Source organism: Grampus griseus (genome assembly GCF_964374135.1).
Source record: "Grampus griseus genome assembly, chromosome: 14".
NCBI lineage: Eukaryota > Metazoa > Chordata > Mammalia > Artiodactyla > Delphinidae > Grampus > Grampus griseus.
The window spans coordinates 58,817,817-58,841,903 of NC_139008.1; the positions used below are offsets into that span (position 1 = coordinate 58,817,817).

At 55.7% G+C, this 24,087-nt stretch overlaps 1 protein-coding gene across 1 annotated transcript; it reads right to left on the reverse strand.

Annotated features, from left to right (window-relative positions):
- Positions 1–238: 238 nt before the first annotated feature.
- Positions 239–18,095, reverse strand: HSPA12B (heat shock protein family A (Hsp70) member 12B). The gene is made up of 13 exons (XM_082671459.1): positions 18,001–18,095; positions 13,125–13,184; positions 11,382–11,479; positions 10,255–10,379; positions 7,498–7,684; positions 7,047–7,151; positions 6,600–6,716; positions 4,614–4,788; positions 3,814–3,900; positions 3,281–3,385; positions 2,913–3,171; positions 2,328–2,431; positions 239–1,736 (listed from the first exon to the last, which is right to left on the reverse strand). Exons 2-13 carry the CDS (start codon positions 13,165–13,167, stop codon positions 1,081–1,083), a joined length of 2,061 nt encoding a protein of 686 aa, XP_082527585.1. The 5' UTR covers positions 13,168–13,184; positions 18,001–18,095; the 3' UTR covers positions 239–1,080.
- Positions 18,096–24,087: the final 5,992 nt, after the last annotated feature.

Consider the following 24,087-nt stretch of genomic DNA (forward strand, 5'->3'; position numbering starts at 1 on the left):
GTTGCCAAGACAGAGTTTGGGTGGGGAGGGGCCTTCTGCCCAGGTCAGAGAGAGGTCTTGTGGAATGGGGCGTTCAGTTTGGGAGGCTTGACCCAGAGACAGCAGCACCCGCTTCTGGTCAGTTCCCAGCCCCAGGCACAGCTGAAAACCTCCCTTTGCAGATCCCAGCCCCTCTCCACTACTCCACTATTAGGGTCCCCTCTTGTGAGGTACCAGGAGGCTATAGCTTCACCTTGAGCATAAATGCTTTATTGTCACCTTAGGGTTCTCAGGCAGGTGGAGCTGTTGCACATCATGGGAGGGCAGGTACACTGAGTTGATGGCAGAGCTGCGACGAGTGCTCCCTCTGTCCTCCCTACCCTCCCCCCACTCCGTGGCTCGATGGAGTGCAAGTGGGTCATTCATAGGCTGCCCCTGGGGCCTTCTCAGATAGAAAGGAAAGGCCCCCCCCGACATGTGCCCCCACATCCCCCTCATAAGTGCCTCGCCCTGTACCCTTCTCATAGTCTGCTACTGCTCTTTCTACAATTAACATTCATACTTGGGTGGTCAGTACCACACCCAGGAAGGTCTTACTACCCCTGTCCCTTTCCTGTCAGTTTCCAGTCCTTGTCCTGTCTGGCTCCCTAAACAGGCTGAGCCAGTCAGTCAGTGCACTCCGCCCTTCAGGCCCAGGCCCTGCACAACCTCCTTCCTCTTGCTGCCCCACCTGCAGCTGCACCCCCACCCCCCCCACTCCCATCCCGGACCCCAGTTCAGACCAGGGCTCAAGTCTTCCGGTGCATTCTGCTTTCAGGATCATGTGCTCCCTGTGGGCACGCCGTCTTGCAAACCTCTTTTAAGTCTCCTTGACCTCAGTCCTTGGCAGGGCCCTTCAGCCTTCCAGTCAGCGGACCGGGGCCCAATCCTAAAGCCAGAGTTTCTGGATATGTCCCCACCCATCCTCCTGTGACCTCACCTCCCCTCACCTCCCGGGGCAGGATGGTGGGGAATGGGGCCGGTTGGTCCGCCTCAGCCCGCTCCCCAGGCCCTGGGCCAAAAGAGAGTTCAGCGGGGCCGACGGGGGCTGGCACTGCGCCCTCAATTGGAAAGAAAGTCGATGGCGGCGCGCACGGAGCGATTGGTGCTGACGTCGACGGCAGTGACCTTAATCTCGGTGTCGCCAAACTGCATAGCAGTGCGGATCTCGCGGCGGCTAGGGAGCGCGCCGGCGGCATGGGGGCCTCCCTCGGCGGGCTCGAGCTCTAGACTGAGCGCGCCGCACTTGCGCACGCCTGGGTCGGTGATGAAGCGCGCGTCCTCGGCGGCGCAGCAGTACAGGTTGATGAGCACGCGCCGCTGGCCTGGGCGCGCTGGGCAGTAGCTGCGCAGCACCTCCTCGCCCAGGGCCACCGACTGCTCGGCGGCCACGAAGCGCTCGAACACGTCGGTGCACCAGCGGCGGCCGTCGCGAACCAGCAGCTTGTCGGGCGGGTGGCGCCCAGCCACAAAGCGGTTGAGCACGCCCACGCCGTAGGTGAGCGGCGAGCGGCGCACCCGAACGACGCCCGGAGCCTGCCCGAAGAGCACCGCGCCCTTTAGGATGGTGAGGCCCACGTCGTGCGGAACCACCACGCGGAGGCCGCGGGCACCCAGTGCTGCCTGCACCGCGTGCTGCAGCACGGCCGACTCTGCGAAGCCGCCCACCAGGAACAGCAGCTTCACGCCCTGCACTTCGGGGCGCGCCAGCAGCGCCTCTGCGGTACAGGAGTGAAGGGTGGGGGTAAGGAGGAGGGACGGGGAGTGGGCCACTGAGGCCACCACTGCGCAGCCACTGGTGCCTCTCCTCTGCCTGCCTGTATCCTCAGGCAACCAGAAACTAGTCATTTCACTATAAAAGGGTAGCCTGGTTTTCATAAAGAAAAACACCGGGCACTTTCGTGAGGGCCCCTGGCAATCTTTATGGGCTCTGCTTCCCCACCACACTGTGGAGGGCTTGAGATAAGGGTCTGCATTTACACATATTAAATGCCTACTACGTGCAAGACATTGCACTCTCTAGATACTTCAGCTCATTTAAATCCCTGTGATAACAGTTTGGGGGACCTAATACTATCACCCCATTTGGGGAAACAGGCACCAGAGGTTCTTTAACCTGGCAAGACTGCACATTTTCCCGCCTATCTCTTAATCCCCACCACACTGCATCCTCCAGGTATTCCAGATGATTCTGGGTCTCATTCCAGTGTGTGGATATGGGGAGGTTTCCAGGCACTAACAGGGTAACATATTCCCGCATCTGGGTGTGTATGTTGAGGTGAATGAAGGACCCAGGCTCAGGTGCTCACCTATGTGCTGGATGATCCCGCTGACCGTGGGCTGAAAAAGGTCGTTCATGGCCTCACAAGACATCCTGAGCATCCCCTGTGAGGACCACTTCACGAAGTTCACGCTGTAGGTGTTGAAGGAGGCACAGGCCCATGGGTCAGGGTCCCGGGCGCTACCCCTATTCCAGGCCGAAGTACCTGGGCACTGACTGCACATTATGTGTTGTGCCAGGCATACTTTCAGGGCTTTAGACGCAGGTCTGTACCAGGTCCAGGCATGAGGTCCCAGGAGAGGAGCCTCCCTTTGCCTCGAGCAGAGGAACCCAGACCCATTGGCTAGCGTGTGTGTGTGTGTGTGTGTGTGTGTGTGTGTGTGTGTGCGCGCGCGTGCGCGCGCGCAGGGAATGGGAAGAGGTAGATGTTGGCCTTTCTGCAGGCTCAATATTCTCGCCCCAGTTTGGGCTGCTGATTCCAGCTGGGGTACTCATGCCTCTCCCACTGCCTACACCGGGGCTGGCATGATATGTGCGTGGGATAGATAAGGTGGCTCCCCTACTCCCCCCCGGGGCCCACACCTTCCCCTGTAGGTGCGGTCCCCCGGCCCACCTGCTCCTGCGCAGGGCTGTCTCCACGTTGTGGCCTCGCTGCTTGCGGTAGAAGTCAATAAACGAGAAGGGCAGCGAGATGTTGAGCGACCCCGCACGGTGTGGGCCTGCGGTGCGTTTGCGGGCCTCGAAGGCTATAGTCAGATCCACCCAGGCTGCTGGGCGTTGCCTTTTGAAGGTGGCGATGAAGTCCTCGCCGAAGATGCGGCCCAACAGCTGCTCGAAGGCCAGGTCCACGCCCACCGCGCCACAGGGGCCACCTTGGGTAGGGCAGAGGAGGAAGTGGGGCGTCAGTGCCGACTCCGCCGCCAGGGGGCGTTGGCGGGGCCAGGGCGGTCTGGGTACCAAGGGCGCTGCCTGGCTACTCACCAGATGCCTTGTAGAGCTCCTTGAGGGTGCCATGGGGCTGCTCCAGCTGGTGCACGGTAAGGTCCACCGTGCCTCCCCCGCAGTCTGCCACCACGTAGCGGTCTCCTACGGGGGCGAGCGTGAGCACACACTCGTGGCACCTTCAGCTCTGTGCCCTCTGCAGACACACCCAGCCTCCAGCCCTGCCCCAGGTCCTGAGCCCTGTCTGCGGGGCCATGGGGGTTAGGGTTGAAAGGGGCTTCAGGTGCTTGAGGGTCACCAGGTAGGAGCACAAGGTGTGGGGGAAAATGGTCCCAGGATTCTGCAACTCATCTGCAGAGAATCCCCCAGGGGAGTGGGGGTTAGGGGCATGGCTGTGAGTGGGGGTGGGAGTGCAGGTGACTGAGGGGAACTACGAGGTTAGGTACAGCTGAAAGAGTTGGAAGGGGCAGGGCTCCTAGGGGCTAGAGCTGACTTTGGGAATGTTCCCCCCACCTTCAGTATACGGTGCCCCACAGGGCCCAAGGAATATCCCTCCATCTCCCCTCCCCCACCTGCTTGCATCTCAGCCCACAGTTCTCCGACACCCGATTCCACCAGGAACGTGCGGCTGTGGCGGGACCTTCGAAGCTGCTCTCGGGCTGTGTTTTGAGGGACAGCAGGACAGTGAGGTTAGAAGGGGTGTCTCAGCTACCATGCTCAATGCCCCACATCCTTCCACCAACGCCCTCCATGAGCATCTGGAGCAGCCAGTGCTCCTGAAACTCCTGCTCCACTCCTAACTGGGAGAGGGCAATGCTGAACCCCAGAGGGTCCAGAGAAACTGGATGGGGTAATCTTAGGCACTGTAACCAACAGCTAAGGGGGAATATTTCTGGCTGCAGGACGTTCCCTTAATCCAGAAGGGCTCAGGCCATGGCAAAATCAGAATTAAGAAGGTCTGAAGGAGCTGGTGATGGGGTGGGGGGAGGTCCTGGGACCTCTCCCTGTCATGGGAGATGGCATCTGAGGGGATGATGAAGGTTGACCATAGCTGTCCCAGTTCCTGGTCCTGGCAGCAGGAGCTGGGGGCTGATGGGGGAGGGGGGAGGACAGCTGATGTGCCAGGAGGGGAGGGAAAACTGATTCAGTGGCTGTTTAAGGGGCAGCTCCTGAAGACCTCCACCTTCAGCTCAGAGTACCCTTTGTCAGTACCCAAGCACCTCTCCCCAGGGTAGGCATCACTCTCCCACTCTCAGATTCAGGGCTGGGCTGAGTCCTACCATCCTCTGACAGTGCTACTCTAGGGCAAGGTGTAATCTTCAGCGCCTGCCTCCAAGGCCACCACTGGGCAGTATCCCTGGGGGTGGCTCACCCTGACGGAAGCTGGAATCAATGGAGCGGCGCTCGCCCAGGCGCCCACTGCCTGGAGCTCGGCTGCTCAGGTCCACGAGCTGGTGCAGACGCAGCTTGCGGCAGTAGACAGAGGCGGCCTCAGGCTCCAGGGCGATGAGTAATTGCTCTGCATCCTCTCTTGACACCAGTCCGGCCTGAGGATGGGTGGTTAGCAGGGTTGGGGAGCATCATGGGCCAAACATCACACTGAAATGGCACCTCAGGGCAGGCAACCGGGGGCCTGTGGGGCTCCAATCTCCTCTGGATTATACCCCACCCATGCTAAGCTTCTGAGGCCCCTCCATGCTGCACAAATTTGGAGCTGTCTCACAGCCACCCTGTGACCAGGCTGGGGAGGGGCATGGCCATGGCCAAGGATGCCATGGTGTTGCCCAGCAGGAAGAGACCTTAGACTGAGTGAAAACCTAGAGCACCTGGGATCTGCCTCCAGGCTGCCCAAGGTGTCCCTGGGCTGCAGCAAGGTCCCCTTCACAGATGCTGGGTTGGCCAGCTAAGCACTGGCTGAGGGGGTTAGTGGAGACTCCAACACAATGATGTATTGGGGAGGGTGGGTATAATGGCCAGACCATCAGTCAGAGGGGTGGGGGGGCCCCTTTTGGCTTACTGAACCCTCTTTCTCCACTGGTGATAGACAGTGGCTATGGGCCTCCCCACTCTTAGGAGAACTTTGTTCTCAGGGAATCTGATATAGGAGGAAAGAAACTTTAACTGAAATTTCAGGCGCCAAGGCAAGGCAGTCTGACCAGGTGGGGGATGGGGATGGGTGGGTATTGAGACTCCAGCCTGTTCTCAGCTGACAGGGAACAGTGTGGGAGGAAGCAGGGTGGGTAAACCAGCAGGGGGCCACTGGTGTAGGTGTTTGTTCTGGCTGGGCACAGCCATGCTTTCATCCTGGTCTCTGCAGGGGGATACCCACTGGCCTCAGGGTTAGCTCCTTCTAGAGACAAGTGTAGGCACCTGCGGATTTGACAGCTGTGGCATGCCTGGCCCAAAGTTGTGTTTGTGGGGGGTTGGGGGTCCTGGTATCTTCCATGGGAAGATGTACTGGAATTCCTGAGATCCCTTTTGGGGATCCTAGGGTGTCCACCAAGGCCTCAGGTTCACAGGCAGGATCAAACAATGAGCCCCCCTCCAACCTCCCCATTTCCACTTGAGAGGGGGGTGCCTGAGCCGTCCCCCTTTCTCCAGACCTTTGGGCACCTCTTATGGTAGGAAGACCAGCAAACATTGGCCAAAATCGCCTCCCTTCATAGTTTCATAGTCCTATTTCCCCTGCTCAGTGGTTGGGGCTGTGGTGAAAATACTGATGCTGGCTGAAGTGGGTGTTCTTGGTGTCCTGCCCAGCTACTGTGAGTGTTGGCTGCTATTGGCTCACCGCTGCCCCTTCTCTGAAGAACTGCCCTCAGCTGAATGAGAACCGCCTCACTTGGAGGGGCTTTTCCCAACCCCCCCAGTAACCAATGACAGACTGATAAGGATGGACAAAAAGCCACCACCCCCCCCCGCCTCCCCGTGGCCAACACCACAGTACATTCTCCCTCTAGAGCTCTCCATGGGATCAGGCTGAGGCTAGACTCCAGCTGAGACCACATCCTTGCTCAACTCTTTCTCCTGTCCTGCTTTCCTCACTCCCCTTTCTCCTGAGAGTCCTAGCAATAGACCACATGCACAAGAATCCCCATCTTGGGCTCTGCTTCTAGGAAACCTGCCCTAAGACACTGTTTAAGCTGGCCTGGGCTGTGTCTTTTGTCCCTCTGCTCTCTGGTCCTGCAAGCCCACCCCCTTTCCTGGTGGCAACAGCCCTCCAAAATGGCCAGCAGGGCGGGGCTGGCAGTCTTTACACAGTGGCTCTGTGGTCCCAAGGGTGGTGGGTGAATGAGGGTATGAGCCCTGCCCGGGGCCCTCCCGACCAACATGGTCCACGGCTCTGAGTGCACATTCTCACCAAGTAGGCAGCCTCTCGCATGAACTGCTTAGCTGGCTGTTTCCAGATGGCCGGCACTGTCAACACCCAGCGCACAGTGTCCTTCTCTGGCAGCGATGGGCACTGGTCCCTCAGCTCCTGGAGCAGGAGGGGGCAGTGAGGGGAATGGCTGGCTTGGTTTGCGGGGAGTGTCTTTAGCCTCTATGGGAGCTGGAGGAACTAATCAGCCCTCAGGAGGAACTTCCCAGCTAACTTGGAATCCTAACACCCACTTCCCCACCACCACCACCTCCCCAACACCTGTAGGGTTGATGCAGGCTCTACCAGATAGAAAGGCAGGGGACTGGAGAAGACGACCTCTGTCTTCTGACAGTGGCTACCCACTGGATGGACAGGGGATGGGCTGAGGGGAAAGGATGGACCTGGGGGCCCTCCACCCCAGTAGGCAGGGATGGGGTCACAGCGCACCTGAAGGGCATGCTCCTTGAAGAAGCGCAAGGCATGGGCGAACACCTCCAGAGCAGGCATTTTCTTTCCATTTACCGCTTCTAGCTGGGTCTTCAAGGTGAGATCCTGGCAGGGACACAAGGTGACTCTGCAGGAGGCCGTAGCTCTGCCTCCATTTCCTGACAACCTCTTATACTCACCCCATTTCCTGGTGCTCCTCCTCTTTGGCACTGTCCCACTCTGGCTCTAATCTCACATTAGTTCTCTCCCCAGCCCCTCTCTTTACCCTATCTTCACCCCTTGGTCATGCCTCCATCCCTTACATTCAAGTTCCGCCTCCTTAGCTACTCCTCCATCAGTCCCCTCCTCACCTTTTAGCTTTACCTACCCTCCATGAGGCCTCCCTCCCCGTTTTCCCTCCTAGCCCTGCCTCCCTGGCTGGAGCTGGGCCCTGAGACAGAATGTGACTCACAGTGGCACTGTGGATCTTCATCTTGAACTTCTCAAAGTAGAGCCAGTCACGAGCCTCCTCAGGGTCCAGATCGTGGTAGTAATCACGGGCTGTATAGCCAAAACTGTGAAAGGCACCCTCTGGGGTCAGCAGCAGGCAGGTGGGGGTCTTCTGGTGGGCCACACCTGGGTCCCCGCCCTCCCATTTCCTGTGGAGGCAGATAGCTGTCAGTGTGGTCAGCAGTAATCCTCCCTTTGTGGGGTTGGGTGCTGGCTCTGGAACCAGCTGTGTGACTTTGGGCAGCTCACTTGGCTTCCCCAAGCCTCAGTCTTTCCATATGTAAAATGGGAATGATAATAATACCTACCTTTTAGGGTTCTTGTGAATATGGTGCTTGGCATCCACTTAAATCTCCATAAACGTTGCTCATGGGATCCTCTCTATCCATGGGGCCATGGGTCCCATCCGACATCCTCAGCTCCTGATCCCTTCCATGAAGTATACCATTGGACCTCACCTCCCTTTTTTTTTTCTTTTTTTTTTTTGTGGTATGCGGGCCTTTCACTGTTGTGGCCTCTCCCGTTGCGGAGCACAGGCTCCGGATGCCCAGGCTCAGCGGCCATGGCGTACAGGCCTAGCCGCTCTGCGGCATGTGGGATCTTCCTGGACCGGGGCATGAACCCGCATCCACTGCATCGGCAGGTAGACTCTCAACCACTGCACCACTAGGGAAGCCCACCTCCCTGTCTTTTTAACAAGCAGCAGCAGCAAACCATCTGCCTTGTCTGGCCTTCTGATGTGTCTCTCCAGGACCCTGGCAGAGGCCTCCTCCCAGCCAGCTGGTTTGCCCTCCTCTAGGCCATCTTCCACAGCTAAGCTCTTTCAAGGTATTCATGATCACTCCTATCTGGCCGACATCAGTAGCTACACCCCAGCTGACTGCACCTCCAGCAGGCCCCCAAAACCTGAGACTCCAGACTTCCCTATGTGCAGGCATCATCTGGACCTCCACCCAGAACTCACTGCCCAGTTCATTAGCCTGGCAAATCCTTCCTCCCCTTCCTCTGCGTTGTCTGATGCCCTGACTCCTCTAGGCCAAGCTCACCAGTGCAGCCTTTTGGGGAAATAACTGGGAATCCAGGCAGAAGGAAGAGCATGTGCAAAAGCTTAGAGGTGTGAAAGACCAGGGAGAACTAGCTATAAGTTGGCTCAAAGCAGGAGAAAATACAGGAATCTTAAGATCAACTAAGGAGGAGTATCAAATGCCATATCAGAATTCTGTCTTGGTGGGTATTAGGTAGGGGAGTGAAGAGGCATGACCACATTTGCCTTTAGAAAGGTCACTGGTCCCCATGTAGCAACAGAGTGGAGGGGAGGGAGGATGGAGAAGGAAAACCAGGGAGGAGGATATTGCAACCGTTCAAGTGAGAGAGGGTGGGGCTGAACTTCGGGGTGGTAGTGGTGGAGAGAAGTAGGTGGGTATTACAGAGATATTAGAGATAGAAGTGATGGGGATTAGTGGCTAGTGGGGGTGGGAAGGACTTGGGAGGAGGCCAAGATGCCCCCAGTTACTTCCTGTGATTGTTATCTCCAGTGTTCCTTCATGTGTCCTCAGCCCCAGCAAGGGGCCCAGCATGGCCTTGGCTGTGCGTGCTGACAAGTTGGGATGCCCTGCAGCTCTTAGAGAGCTCTAAGGGCCCAGAGCCTTTGTGGCCTCATGTGGATATGGAGGGAGCAGAGAAGGGGGAAGGACAGTCCACGCTCATGTAGGTTAGGTCCCCTGTATCTTTGGGGCAGTGACCCTTTGCCTGTCTCTCCACCCACCCTTCCATCCAGCCTCCCAGGCCCTGGTGAAGCCCCCTGATTCCCCACCCCAGGCTGAGTTGGGAGCTTTGGGGTCTTCTATAGGGGTCTTCCCCCTATAGGCTACAGCCCCACTAAGATATATTCAAAGGATCAGGGTCTTGAGGCCTGAAGGGGAGTGTCAGACAAATGTTTCATTCAAACAAAACAAAATCCATCAGAATGGGTTTTTCAAACAGCTCTTTCATGACAACTGTGTGACTTGTCAACTCAGTTAACCCTCTGATCGTTCATTTCCTTGTATTTCATTTGAGCCGAACCTAGGAATCTGCCTCTAGGATTCTACCACATAGAAATTCCAGCACAAGTTTTCAAGGAAGAATATTCATTGCAACACTTTTTGTAATAGTGAAAAATTAGAAGGAAAAATAGCCTCAAAACTATCAATATAAGAATGGATAAATTATGACACATCTGTACTGTGGAATACTATGCAACCATTAAAACAAAATCGTGGCTCTCTGTATTCACATGAAACATCTAGAAAATAGTGTTGAAAGCTTAAAATAAAGCAAGTTGTATGATATAACACTTTTATTTTAAAACCACATATTTATTTGGTTTTTGCATATGTATTTGTGCATATGTATTTGTGTATGTGTTTGTGACTAGCCCAGAAAAAGATCTGTGTATTTTACTGTATGTTTGTTATCTCTTAATAAAAAATTTAAAATAAAAAACAAAGCCCAACATTTCCTGCAGAGGTCAGAGAGCTGCCCCAATTGGGGCTGAGGGCCCAGGCCTAGCACCCATCCTCCAAACTTTTGCCCCAGTGAGGAGCCCAGACTAAGGGTGGAAGGCACTCTGAGGAGACCCCATTTCTCCTTAGTGACAGTACTTCTGGGACCAGGTCTCTCCCAGGGTGTAGGATTCCCCCCGCACCCCACACCAATCTCCCAGCCCAGCCACCCTCACCTCATCATGTGGATGGCCTCAGGGTCACTGGCAAAGCTGAAGGCATAGCCACTGGATGTGGTGCCGAAGTCGATGGCCACTACCACGGAGAAGGGGGCCTGCTGGGGGGCTCGGGCCTCAGGCTTCTGCAAGTGCAAGACCTAGTCAGGGAGCAGCCAGATGGCCAGGCTGAGTGTATGTGGGAGCCCTCCCAACCCCTGGCTGTGGTCCAGACCGGCCCTGGCCCAACCCCACCTACCTGCCTGCCTGGCTTCCTTCCTCTCCTAAGCTCCAAGGTAAGCCCTTGAGATGCCAACTGTTCAGAAAGCCCAAGGCCTCTCAGGTAGCCCCATGAAGTTTTGGGCTTGAGCTCCTGCTTCCCTGCTTCTGGTTCTCTGCCCACCCTCTGCCTGGACTGCCTTTGCCCCACCCCCATCTCACACCACTTCACAGCCTGGGCCCAGCTGGGGGCAATTTTGCTGCTCTGAGCAGCTTCATAGCACATGGACCTGCGTATATTTGACCCTCTTGCTCTTTGTGGCCACAGTGACACAGCCAGACTCTATCCAGTTTTGTGACAGAGAAGAGAGGCCCCATGCATGTGCCCAAGAGTGGTCCCTGACTCCTCCCAGGCCAGGCCTGGGCTCCCTGAGAAAAAGGGGGTCCCCAGGCTGAATCACTAGGGTGAGGCCACCCCACGTGGGGTGACCTAGGGAGCTTGGGGGTGGTGGTTATGTCCTGGATACTTCAAGCTAGCCCCAAACTATTTTTTAGCAACATGTCTCCTCTTCCCTAGATATACCTTGTATTAAGGTGGCTGTGGTTGACAGGAGGGGAAGCAAGTCTCGGAGGCCCAGTGCTCTGAGAACACACAAAACTACTTGCTCAGAAGTACACCTGCCCCAGGCAGGTTACGTGCAATGGTCCCTAGATGTTATCCTGGAGAGAGATCACCTCAGTAGAATTGTTACCCCTACAGTCCAAGGTCACCTAAGGCTAACCCATCAGGGGGAACATGAGTGGAGTGTGTAGGGGCAGGAAGCATGATGGCACCCCCAGCCCAGACCTGCCAGGGCTCTTCCAGGCACCAGTGTGACCTTCCCCACTAACCAGGCCACCCACCACCCCAATCCCTGCTCTGGGCTTACTGGAGACTGTGAGGGTGTGAGGGGGGCAATGCCACAGCTTTCTTGGGTCCTTGGGGAGCCGGGTGGGCTGGGCACTGGAGACCGCTCTGGGCTGGAGCCTGCAAAGAGAGGGCAAATCACTCTGGCACAATCAGGGTAAGGGGCTGGTGGCTGGGGCCCAAGCTTGGGGGATTCTTCATCAGTCATTGCTGGGCCAAGGTGAGGGGTACCCTGCTGGGGAAAGGGGATGAGGGAGGGAGGGTAGGAAGGACGGGACTGAGGTCGGGGTCGGGGATAGCTGGGCTCAGGGTCTGTTATCAGTTAGAGGTGACCTATTCCTGAAGGGTGACATACTTCACCTAGGGACTCACTGTCTCCCCCAGCACTCCTCAGACACAGCAGGGAAGGGGAGAGACAGAGAAGCATTGTGGGGGTGGGGAAGACTGAGTCCAGAGATAGAAGGGCAGGAGAGATGGGGCAGGTGAGCTCCTGGGGTGAGGGTGGAGAAACCAGAAAAGGTAGGGGACTACAGACCTAACTGAGTGGGAGTGGAGCCGCTCCTCTCCCCACTAAAGTGCAGCCACATGGTTCTAATCAGGACCTGAGGGAGTTGCCTCCCCCCCTCCCTCTGCCCCACAAGGGCCATGGACAGGCCCAGCTGGCTGACTGGGACAACACCTCCCCCAGCCCAGCCCTGAGCCAAGAGGTGTCCACCACACTAGATTCCAAGCCTCCCCTCCCCCATGACACACATAGACCTGGAGCCAGCGTTTGGGGGCAGGAGGCCCCCTTAAGACCCTCTCACAGGCCCAGGACTGAGCTGGACCTTTGGTGGGAGGAAGCAGTGCAGTGCCCAGAAGGCAGCCCAAAGCCTGGTCTGGTCTGGAGGCTCTGGCAGCTCAGGGGGCAGGAGGGCCTGCTTTGCTGGTGTGGGCTGGTGGGCTTATCACTACCACACTGAACTTTGCTAAGGCCCCTGGGAGGGGCACTGGGGCTGCCCTGAGATCCGTGTGTGGGGACGGGGGCGCTGGCCAGGGAGATTGATGGGGTCTGGTATGAAGACACATTGGCAAATCAATGTCTGGCTTTAGGCTGAGCCAGGGCTGGGGCCTGTGTACTCGCTCAGCCACAGCTCTGTGGCCCTGGCAAGTCCCAGCCCTCCTCGACCTTGGGGTACACTTGGAATATATGTGAGGGGCTGGGCATGATTCTGGGAAGTGCCTGGACAGGGCTGGCATCTGTCTTGCAGTGCTGGAGGGGCAAGGACATGGTGGTCACACTCCCAGAGCCCCTTTTTCTCAGGTGGCCAGGGCAGGCTTGGGTCCTGTCACCAGCTCCAGCTTGAGGGGCCGAGTTGCTGTGGTTTGAGCCTGGGAAGGGAGTCAGGAAGGAAGCCCCAGCCCACCAGGTCTTTGTGAGTGGACTTCCTGAGGCGTGTCCGTCCTGCCTCCTGGCCTCCTACCCCTGCACAGAACCCAGAGCCTGCGCCCAGACCAGGCCAAAGGCAGATGCGCATGCACACAGAGTTCTGTGCAGACATACACACCCTGTGCCCAGAGACCTGCCCATAGGCAGACACGCAGACACACACACACACTCACATGCGTAGTCCTGTTACACTGACCCTCCTTGCGCACACACACTCACAGAACGGTGCTCAGGAGCCTCTGCTGGGCAAGGCACATGGACAGACTAGGGGTGGGTCTGAGTGCCAGGGTGAGGGGGGCAGTGGGTCCCGGGCAGAGGTGAGGGGGTGGGTCTTACCGCTGTACAGCCCCTGCAGGCCCATCTCCGGGACAGCCAGCATCTTTGTAGGCCCTGTGGCTGTGAACAGGAACAGACAAGCAGAATGGCATTTATTTGTTCCTTTGTTCCCTTACTGAATAATTGTTTATTTTATTTATTTACTTTTGGCTGGAGTACTTTGAAGCAAATCCCAGGCATGTTGCTTGACCTATAAATTATTTAATGTCTCTCTAACAGAGATTTTTTAAAAGACATTGCCACAACACCACTATCATGTCTAACAAAATCAACAGTAATTCCTTAATTTCATCCAATGCTCAATCCTCCATCCCAGCTTGTCTCAAAAATGTCGGGTTTTTCTTTGGGCCACGCTGCGTGGCTTGCAGGATTTTACTTCCCCGAGCAGGGATTGAACCCTGGCCCCCTGCAGTGGAAGTGAGGAAACCCAGACACTGGACTGCCAGGGAATTCCCTCAAAAATGTCTTTTTAACAGTTGCTTTGTTGGAACCAGGATGCTCCTAAGTGTTTTCAGGTGCCCACTCTCTGCCAGATGCTGTGGGACATCAGTGACCCAGAGAGGCACTGTCCCTGTCCTGGGGGCCCACAGCCTGGTGGGGAAGCCATTCATAATCAGATAATCATGTAAGTGAATCTGAGATTACAAACAATGCTGTGAAGGATACTGTGAAGCAGGGCAGAAAGGGGAGCATGGCAAGGCTGGAGAGAGGGGTTGGGCTAGGCTCACCCTGCAGGCAGACCCTGGTGGACCCAATTTTAGATCTGGTTTTACATGAAAGGCAACAGCAAATCTTGAAAGGTTTCAAGTGGCAGAGTGAAGGCAGGGGCATGACTAAATCTGTGTTTTAAAAAGCCCCTCTGGCTGCATGGGAAGTGTAGATTGCAGTGGGACGACATGAAAACAGGAGCCAATAAGTGCTCCAGGCAACAGATGGTGGTGGTGGCTGTGTGTCTTGAGACAGAAGTGTAGACATTTATGTTAGAGGTTAAAATCAACAAGCCTGATGGAAGATGGCTGGATTGGACATGGGAGGTTAGGAAGAAGAAGGTGTCAAGGATGACATTGCCTGATTCAAGCTGGGAGATGGATGGTGAAATGGAGAATACTGGAGCAGGGCAGGCTGGCAGGGGTAAGGGGCAGTGTTCTGGGTGCAGTTTTGAAACTGCTGAGAGAACAGACTGAGGAGTCAGATGACATATGACCTAGAGGACAGGGAGAAATCTGAGGTGGAGATGCGTGTCTGGGAGTCATTGTCACAGGAGGCTTGGCAGAAAGTAGAGTGGGGGAAGGGAAGGGAGGAGAAGCTCTGAATAAAGGTTGACTGGAGGAAGGTTGGCTGGCCAGGGAAACGGAGTTGCCTGCTATGGTTTCATGAAGATCTTGATAAGAGAAGGCTGTGAAGCTAGACGCCTTTAGAGATTTTTAGATGAGACTGGAAACACCTGTTTTTAATGGCATTTCAGTGGAATGATGGAGATGGGGCGGGAGTCAGGTAGGCGAGGAGGGAGCAGACAGTGAGAGAACAGAGCTAGCTAGCACTCCTCCAGCTAGCACCTGGAGGAACATAATGCTTGAGGAGGGGAGGACAGGTTTTTATTTTCTCTTCTAAGGTGGGAGGAACCTGAGCTTGTGTCTGTGAAGTTCTGAGGGCCAAGCTAGAGGCCTCGTCCTCCAGGTCATTGACAGCTTTGTTACTCAAAGCGTGGTATCAGGACAGCAGCACTGGGTCCCCTGGGAGCTTGTTAGATGTGCAGGCTCTCAGGCTCCGCCCCGGACCTGCTCAGTCAGCGCTTGCTTTTTCACAAGATCCCAGGTGGTTGGGAGCACCCTAAGGTTTGAGAAGTGCTTGTCAATGTATCCTGGCCCAGTCTTCAGATCACCAATGCTACTGTCCTCAGCAGTGAGCCTAAACAAGGATGGGGACAGCCCAGAGCCCACTCCCTCTCTGTAGCCAGTGGCCAGATCAGGAAGTTTTGCTAACAGAACACAGCGGACACAGAGCTGGGCACTGTCACACCCCTACACACATGTGCACACACCCTTGCTCACACAGAATTCACACAACCCAGCCCCAGCATGGACAGACACTGAGACACATCCAGGATATTCCCCCATGGCCAGCACCATGGAGATTTCCAGACGCATGCAGTCCTGCTGTCACTGGAGGTGCACAGGTGGATGTCCAGGAATTAGAATCAGGGGAAATACAGGGGCTGATCGTGGGCACTTGTACAGCAGCTGGATGATGCTGAGAAAAAGGAAAGTAAATGGTGGGGGTGGGTATGGGCCTTGAGAACCAGGGACAGGTGCCCAGTTCAGGGTGATGGAGTGTCGTGCTGGACGTGGATTCTACCAGCTCCCAAGAGCTGATTCTGTGCATCTCTTCTCAATTCTGCATTTATTGACATCACATTGATAGCTTGAAATCAGCCATGGTGATTCTACCATAGAAGTTGGTAAACTGCAAATTAGGTTTTTCTCCCTCTTGGGGAGCTGACTGAAAAACATCTACCAACACACTACTGGATCAAGCCCACAAGAGAGAATATGGCAGCCCTATTTATACATTGTTTTGATTCATCAGCAAAAACTTATTGACATTTCTTCCTGCCAGGTTCTGCAGCTAAGTGCTGGAGAAATGCTTTGCTGAATGAATGAATGGATTTTCTGAACCAAGGATACTGTATTTGGAGCAGAAACAATCTAGAACCACCAAGAAAAAAAGACTCAAGAGTTGTCACTCTAAGCTGATTCCATGTCCAAACCAATGCGTCTATAATCTCCCCAGCTCTGTGAACCTGGTCCAGTTATCTCCCATCTTTGAGCATGTGACACGGAATGCCCCTACACTCAGGGCTGACAAGGGCCTGTTACAGCACCTGGCTGGCATGCATCATGTTGCCTCTCTGTGCCTCAGTGCCCTTTCCTGTAAAATGGATCATGCAGGGGGCTTGTGAGGATCAAGTCCAAGAAAGGAAGGTGGCTGATAAAAAGGCAGGAAGTTCGACAGATGTGAGCAGTGTTCTTTCCCTTCGTGATGTGGATTCTGAATTTTCTCTTGTCAGAAGTTTTTGGTCTTATTGAGACTTTTTTTCTAGTCATTCTGAGTTCTTTAGGGAGGGAGGGAGGCCCTGAATCAATTTGTGTTAAAGAAGGAGGATCCTGCTGATTCTCTGAGAGGTGGAGGTACAAGAGGGTGGCAGCCACACAAGCACACACACATACCCCATATTTCTTTGGGACATCCCCCACCATGCATACACACCCACATACCAGAAACATGTAAGGAGAATGCTGATCATGGGACTCAGGACAACCTCAGCTACAAAAGCTATATCTGGGCGGGGCCTGCAGCTGGAAGTGGGGAGAGGTAGATCCCTGCCCCAGGGGCCCACTAATTTCAGACTGGTGATGCTTATGGGTTTGAGAATTGGGTGGGGCAGTTTGATATACAGAGAGAATAACTTCATTTCCTGGCTACAAGGGCAGGCTAAACCCTGGCCCCAGCCTGACCCCTACCCTACCCACAGAGAGACCCTTAACCCTGCCTATGGTCTGTCCCTTAACCTTGCCCATGGACTGACCCCTAGCCCTTGGCCTCATATTGACCTCTCATCTTCAGCTTTACCCTGACCCCTGGCCCTGGCTTCTACCCAATAGGCATGACTGGGGACTAGGACAGAGTGTGGCCGAGTAGGGACTTGAAACTGGAGACTCCCATCCCACAGTGTCCCCCAGACTCACAAAAGCCTAGGACTTTCACCTCCCTACCCCTGCAGGCCTCCTTTTACCGGGACCCTGCTTCTCCCATCCACTGCTCTCTCAGCATCCTGCCAGTCAGCAGGCAAAGAGAGGCCACAGGCATTTCTTCCAAGCCAGAGGCTGAGCCAATCAGGGCCCAAGGAACAGATCAGAAATGGCACCCAAAGGGCTGCCCCAGTCTGTCTCTGGAGAGGCACCCTCAAGGAGAGGGACCAGTGGGAGGTTGTGGGGTGAGGAAGCTGCCTTCTCCTGGCCTGAGGCAGGGAGTGATAGAAATGGCCTCCCAAGTCCCCTCCCTGTCCTCGACTTTTCTTTCTATACATCCTGCCCTGCCCCCATGGGTCCTCATCAAGGGAGCAGCCAGTTCACAAACAACCTCTGTCCCACACAGCCTAGGGCCTGAAGCCCCTCCCACCCTCTGCCCACTGTCCCTCATCTCTTACCTTCTGGGGATCCAGGGCTGCCTTCACTCTCCCAGGGAGTCCACATTTTAGAGCACCCTCCCTGTCAGTTTCTCTCCCCCACACAAGCTAACTTTACAGCCTGGCTCCACTGGGATCCCACAGGGAGCCCTGACCCCACCCCACCTGGATTCCCAAGCTGGCCTCACAGAGAGAAACCAGAGGTCCCTGTTCATGAGGCCAGCCCACAGTCTGGCACTGTGCCACCCAGCCACTCTTGAACTTTCTGAACCACAGGCCCTGGGAACTCCCCCTGCAGGCATCCCCAAATACACACACACTCAACCCCGGGGTCTCCACCTCTGGCCTAAGCACCGTGTCCTCCACAAACTGGCTCCCTGGAGCAGCCCCCAGCCCCACAGACACCCAGACACGGAAGTCCCTCGAGCCCCCCTCCCTTCCCCCAGATCCCCACCCTCCACAGGGCGAGTGTGGGGTCCCAAAGCCCGGATGTAGCCCTCCGTCGCTACCCCAATTGCCTTACTGAACCCACAGCCCTGCTGGAGAGAGGAGCTTGAAGATCTGCCCCAGTCCTGTCCCCCTGGGTCAGGAAGTTTGTGGTGGGGTCTCAGCCGCCAGCCCGCGATGAGACCGCAAACCTTGGCGTTTTCTCGTCTCTGGGAGCCCAGCGGTCTCCCGCCCAGAACTCACCTCTGCCCTGCCGACAGCTCGACCTGTGTCCAGACGCCTGGATCCCGGGCCCAAAGCCGGTGGGGCGGCTGTGCTCTGCCGCGTCGGCCAAAGCCCTCGACGTGCGCCCAGCCCCAGCCCGGCTCTCCGCCCCGCACCGCCCCCGCCCCTCTCCTCCCCTCCCCCTCCCCCAGGCCGGATGGCCGCGCCGCTGCCGCCGCCGCCGGGTGGGCCAGCGCTTCAGCCCAGATGTGCGAGGCCGGGGCGGGGCCTGCAGCACGGGCCTCCGCCGAGGGGCCCGGCCCGGCTCGAGTCCACCGCCCCTCCTTTTGCCCTTCCTGCGCCTCCCCCACTTCCCAGCCACCCGGGGGGCCGTGAGGGGAGAAGGGTGAGGAGACGAGGTGGAGGGAGGAGGAGAGGAATTTCAGGCCCTGGTAGGCCTCCTGCAGCCCGACTGCGAAGGGCTCCTCTGCCCACCCCAAGGCCACCTCGGGATTCAGCCTAAGGGGCCTAGCTGCTGAGAGGGAGGGCCCTGCCCAGACGCTCCAACCCCTGTCCGGGACTCTCGCAGTCCCTTCACCCAGACACCCCCACCCCACCCCCAAGATCCTGAGCTTGGTCTCCAAGGGTCAGAGAAGAGAGAAGAAGCCAGATTGAGGGTGAGGACAGGCCTTTAAGCCCCAGGTTGGGGCCTAGGTCTGTCCTTGCTGAAGTTTGGGGTAGGGAGGGAAGGGTTCTCACAGTTTGGGTCCCCACTCCTAGCAAAGGGATCACTCAGAACTCATCCTGCTTTGGCAAGGAGCACAGAGCTCCTTTCCTGTGAGGGTTCATGACCTTCTTCCTGTCCTAACCCATGCTTTCGTGGGGATTTGGGGACCTGGCCTCCAAACAGGAGACATAGAGTGGAGATCTCCTTGCTAGGCCCCTCTAAGGCAGCTGACTTCCCATAATGCCCACCACCTCCTGATTCTGGCAGGGCCTGGGCCTGGCCCCTTTCTCTCTGCCCAGTGTGTTTCCACAAAGGCTTAGGCTAGGCACGGATGGGATAGGGCCAAGCTGCTTCTTAGCTTGTCTCTCTGTGTTAGGGGGCCTGGCCTCCTGTCTGTTCCCCCAGCCCCTTCTCCAAAGAAGGCTCCCACAGTTCTTTGGGCATCAGCTGCCCCTCCCACCCCAAACCTTGGCAGGAGCTATTGTCCCTCCCTGGAATACTTTCTCTCCTCATCTCTGACTATCTATAAGGCTCCCCAGCTAAAGTGTCATCTCTCCTAGACTTTTTATTTATTTATTTATTTAAAAAATTTTTATTTATTCTTATTTTTAAATTTTTATTACTTATTTTTGGCTGCATTGGATCTTCATTGCTGCAAGCGGGCTTTCTCTAGTTGTGGTGAGCAGGGGCTGCTCTTCGTTGCCGTGTGCGGGCTTCTCATTGTGGTGGCTTCTCTTGTTGCAGAGCACGGGCTCTAGGTGTGCGGGCTTCAGTAGTTGCGGCACATGGGCTCAGTAGTTGTGGCACGCGGGCTCTAGGGTGCGCGGGCTTCAGTAGTTGTGGTGTGCAGGCTCTAGAGCGCAGGCTCAGTAGTTGTAGCGCAGGGGCTTAGTTGCTACGCGGCATGTGGGATCTTCCCGGACCAGGGCTTGAACCCATGTCCCCCACATTGGCAGGTGGATTCTTAACCACTGCGCCACCAGGGAAGTCCCTCTCCTAGACTTTTTGCCCTTATTGTCAGGGCCACTGCTCCAGAGCGCTCCCTGCAATGAGACTGGGGGTGAGGGGTGTGCAGAACCAAACAATTTTGTATGTTAGCACTGGCCAATAAGCCAGCAAGGTATCCAATCAGCAGCCTCCACTGGCTGTTCCAAATGTGTGTCTGTAAGAATGTGTGTATCTGTTGGTGTGTCTGTGTGTGTGTCTATGTGTATGAGTGTGTCTTTGTGTCTATGACTGTGTGCCTATGTATGTCTGTGTCCGTATGTGAGTGTGTCTCTTGGGATGTCTTTGTGACTGTGTCTGTATGTGTCTATGCCTGTCGGTGTGTCTGTATGTATTATATATGTGTGTCTCTGTATCTTATGCCTTTGTGTGTGTAAGTGTGTTTGTTGTATTTGTATGTTTGTGTGTGACAAGTGTGTGATGGGGGCTGGCAGGCCTTCCTCTCATTCCAGAGGCCGAGCAAAGCCGGGGAGGGTTGAAGTGTGGCTGGGCATTAGTGTATGGGGAAGGGGCAAAGGGTTGAGCCCCTCAAACACAACCTGCCTCTTGTTTTTCTTTTTCCTCCACCCCAGGTGTTCCTCCCTCCCCACCCCCAGCTCCACAGACTGGCTCATCTCTGAGGGCTACAGCAGCAGGCTCTGAGCAGGAGTGAAGAAGACTCGTGGGTGGGGAGGTCCCCAGCCCCTGTTGCCCTTCTGTTTAGCAGCCTTCTGTTCCCCCCTATTTTAGGCCCCCTCAGTCTGACATAGGCATCACAGCCCCACCCTTGGGTAGCATCCAGTCAGACACAAGAGAAGGACATCGAACAATCCCAGTGACTCCTTGCCACTGGGAGGTTTGATTCAACTTCCACCAGAAGATTTGGGCCGAGGTGGGCATGGACAAGGGTCCTCCAGAGGCCCTGCCCTTTGTCATCCTCCCTGTGCCCTTGCACCTCCCTCCTCTCCCCTCCATCGCTATGGGGACCCACCCACTGACCTCACCCGCTTCCTGCTTCTCCCCGGTGGGGGAGGAGCGAGGAAGGATCAGTTCCGAGTGTGTCCTTTCAGGAGCAGCCTCTCTCTAGGTCACGCTTCCCTCCTCTGGCCTGCACTCAGGATATCTCCCGCCTGTGGATGCCCTCGTTCCCAGCCCTGCCCCTCCAGTTCATCTCTATTGTGCAACTGGAGGAGACTTTAAAAAGTGCAAATCTGGTTCCATTGCTTCACTGCTCCTACACTCTCCGTGATTCCCCATTACCTACAGCAGAAGAGCCAAGTGATCCAAGGCTTGGACTGCCCTTGGCTGACCTCTCAAACTCCCCTTCCCAGCCCTAACCTCCAACCGCATCTGCTGCCCTTCAAGCCCAACTTGCCTTCTCTGCTTCTGAACCTTTGTTCCACCTGGGCTAGCCCCAGCCCTGCCTTGCTTGGCAGGCAGCACCCTTCGTCCCTTGGGCTCTTTGGGAGAAACTGGCCCCTGGGAACCTGTTGTGGGTGCTGTGTCTGCTCAAAGAGCCCCCAGCCCTGGTCACCACCAGGTGGGGCTTTTAGGAAAACTCTTTAGGTCTGGAAGGCAGGAGCAATGCTCCTCTTGCTTGGTGCCTGACCCGCACACCAGCAGGCAGTATTAGGGCAGAGGTTGATATTTGTCTTTAGGACATGTCATTTTCCGCCTAAGCTTATGTATTCTGTCTCCCCTCCCTCTTGCCCAAGTCCAGCTGCTTGCTCCATCCCAGAGCTTGGGGCAGGCAGACAGAGAGACACACAAACCACACACACACACACACACACACACACACACACACACACACCCCTCACACATACACCAGGAGGAGGGCAGGTGTTCCCACAGCGTTCCTCGGGAGGAGAGGATGGACAGAAGTCTTTTTCCATCAGTAGACCCTGTTGACTGCACCTCGTGGTGTGCTGGTGCCTATTTGGGTAACTTACCTGCCACTTACGCTGCCACAACACCCTCGGTGGGGAGGGACTCTCCATTCTACAGAGGAGAAAGCTGAGGCTTAGAGAGAAGAGTGCACTGCCCATTTCAGACCCGCTGCTGATTCAGGGCACAGATCGATTCAGTGGGCTGTCTCAGAGTCTGCTCTTGCAGGAGACAGATGAAGGAAAGATGGCACCTGGGCACCCAGACGCAGCCTTCCTGGATAGTTGTCCAGCCCTGCCTGCCCCTCCCTGGGGATGGAAGGTGGGTGGCTCCTGGGACAGAGGCCTCTAGAGTGTTCCTCTACCAGATTCCTGAGGTGCGAGCTTCCTTCCAGGAATGACTCTGCCTGCCCCACCCAGCTGGACTTCCTCTCTGTGGCTCACAGCATCCATCTGCATCATTTTCCTCATTGGAGATGGGAGCGTGGGAGGCCCAGCCTGTGGCCAGGGGTTCAGGATGAGCCCTGGTGGTGCCCTGCCTCCGCTGTTGCATGGGCAGCTGGCACCTCCTCCTTCATAAAAAGAGAGCCCTGGGGTTCCACCTTCCTGCTGAGCCTCCCTAGCACCCTGCCCCAAATGACCCCCAAAGCACCGGAATTGGCCCTGTCTCCCAGAGCTCTGCACTGACATGGCTCCACTTGCAGCTCCTTCTTCAGAGTGATGTTATTAGGGTTCCCAACAGGGACATTGGGAAGACTTCTTGGAGGTGGTGACGCTTGATCTGCATCCTGAAGGATGACTGAGAGAGTCATCCATGTGGAGAAGTGGGCAGAGCATTCCAAGAAGAGGAAGCTGCAGACAAAGGCATGGAGGGTGGAGTGAGCAGGAGGCAGAAAGGAATCAACAGACTCCATAGCTGGATGAGGGGCTGGCTGTGTGTGTGCCTGATGCTTTCAAGTACAGTCCTCCCTTGTGCCCTACCCCAGCAGGCATGCTGGTTCTTTGCTCAGGAACCCTCAACCCCGCTTGTTCAACTTGGACATCTTCTGTTTGGAATCTTTTGTCTCTAGTCCTGACCACCAGGAGTTCAGCTTCACTGCACAACCCTTTCTCTGCTCACGCCTTCACTTACCTTGGGCAGCACCTCCCCTTGCCAGCCCCTGCCCCACAGAATGGACTCTCTGCTAGGGTATGGGGGTACAGAAAAGGGCCACGACTCTAAGGGAAAAGAAGATGTTGCGGGAGAGAAGATACTTTCCTTTCAGCCATGTTAAGTTGGAGGGAATGCTGTGTAGACAGTGCTGGATGCCCCCTCCCCTATTATCTAGTTTCTTTTTCTTCATAATAGAAACTTCTCTTTTCAGCCATACAGAAGTGTTCCATAGTGTCTTTCAGCTTTTAAAAACTGCTGTTGGTTGCCCGTTGTTTCTTGTTCCTCATCCTGCTTTTCTCCATCTTGCTGCCTGGAATGTTGATGGGATGACTGGAGCTCTAACCACCATGTTGGACCATAAGGTTGAGGGATACACCCCAGTGATAGCAGAAAGCGACCAGCAAGGAGACTGGCACTCAGCAATAGCCCATGCCCACCCAGGGCTGAGTACTTGCAGACCTTTAAACGTGAAAGAAAGAAACTCTTTTGTTTAGGACCCTGTATTTTCAGTCTCTGTTACTCATAGCAGAATGTAATCCTATCTGATTTGACCCTAAGGAAAAATGTTAACTAGGCAGTGGGTAATGGACCTGGAGCACAGAGCAGAGTTTGGAGTTGTGGGTAGAAATTTGGCAGTCATTCTCACAGAGATGGGAATTGAAGCCACCAGAGCAATGAGATCAGCAAGACAGAGTGTGCTGTGTGGAAGAGCAGACAAGGCCTGCCCAGGAGGCAGCCTGTCCCTCTCTTGCCCAGAAAGATTGTTCTGGCTCTGCTGCTCAGGTTCATCCACCCGCTTCCGAGGTTTCATGAGGAGGGTTCTGCCTCCTCAGCACGCTTCTTGGCTATTATGATGCAGATTAAGGATGGAGGGAGGCTGGGGGAAGACAAGAGGTATATGGACTAGGGTTGGAGGAAATTGTTTGAAAGAGTTTTTAGAGAGATAATTTTAAGAGCAGCTGTGGTGTGTGTGGCAAAGTGGATTGGAGAAGGAAAAAGAAGAGGTTTTATAATGTGCTGTTGTAGTGTGAAAATCCCTTTCGCGGTGTTCAAGAAAACACACAACTTGAAATGTGTTGAAATTACTTTTTTTTTTTTTTTTGCAGTATGCGGGCCTCTCACTGTTGTGGCCTCTCCCGTTGCGGAGCACAGACTCCGGACGCGCAGGCTCAGCGGCCATGGCTCACGGGCCCAGCCGCTCCGCGGCATGTGGGATCCTCCCGGACCGGGGCACGAACCCGTGTCCCCTGCATCGGCAGGCGGACTCTCAACCACTGCGCCACCAGGGAAGCCCCTGAAATTACTTTTTGATTACTAGACTGGACCTCATCTGTCATAACATCACCTGAGATTGGTCCACTTGGGTGATGGCTTGA

Coding starts and splice junctions, on each gene's coding strand:
- HSPA12B (XM_082671459.1), bottom strand. CDS start 13,167: ATGCTGGCTGTCCCGGAGATGGGCCTGCAGGGGCTGTACAGCG. Junction 7,152..7,497: donor TGAAGATCCACAGTGCCACT/GTGAGTCACATT, acceptor TGTCCCTGCCAG/GATCTCACCTTGAAGACCCA. Junction 3,172..3,280: donor GGAGCTCTACAAGGCATCTG/GTGAGTAGCCAG, acceptor GCCCTACCCAAG/GTGGCCCCTGTGGCGCGGTG.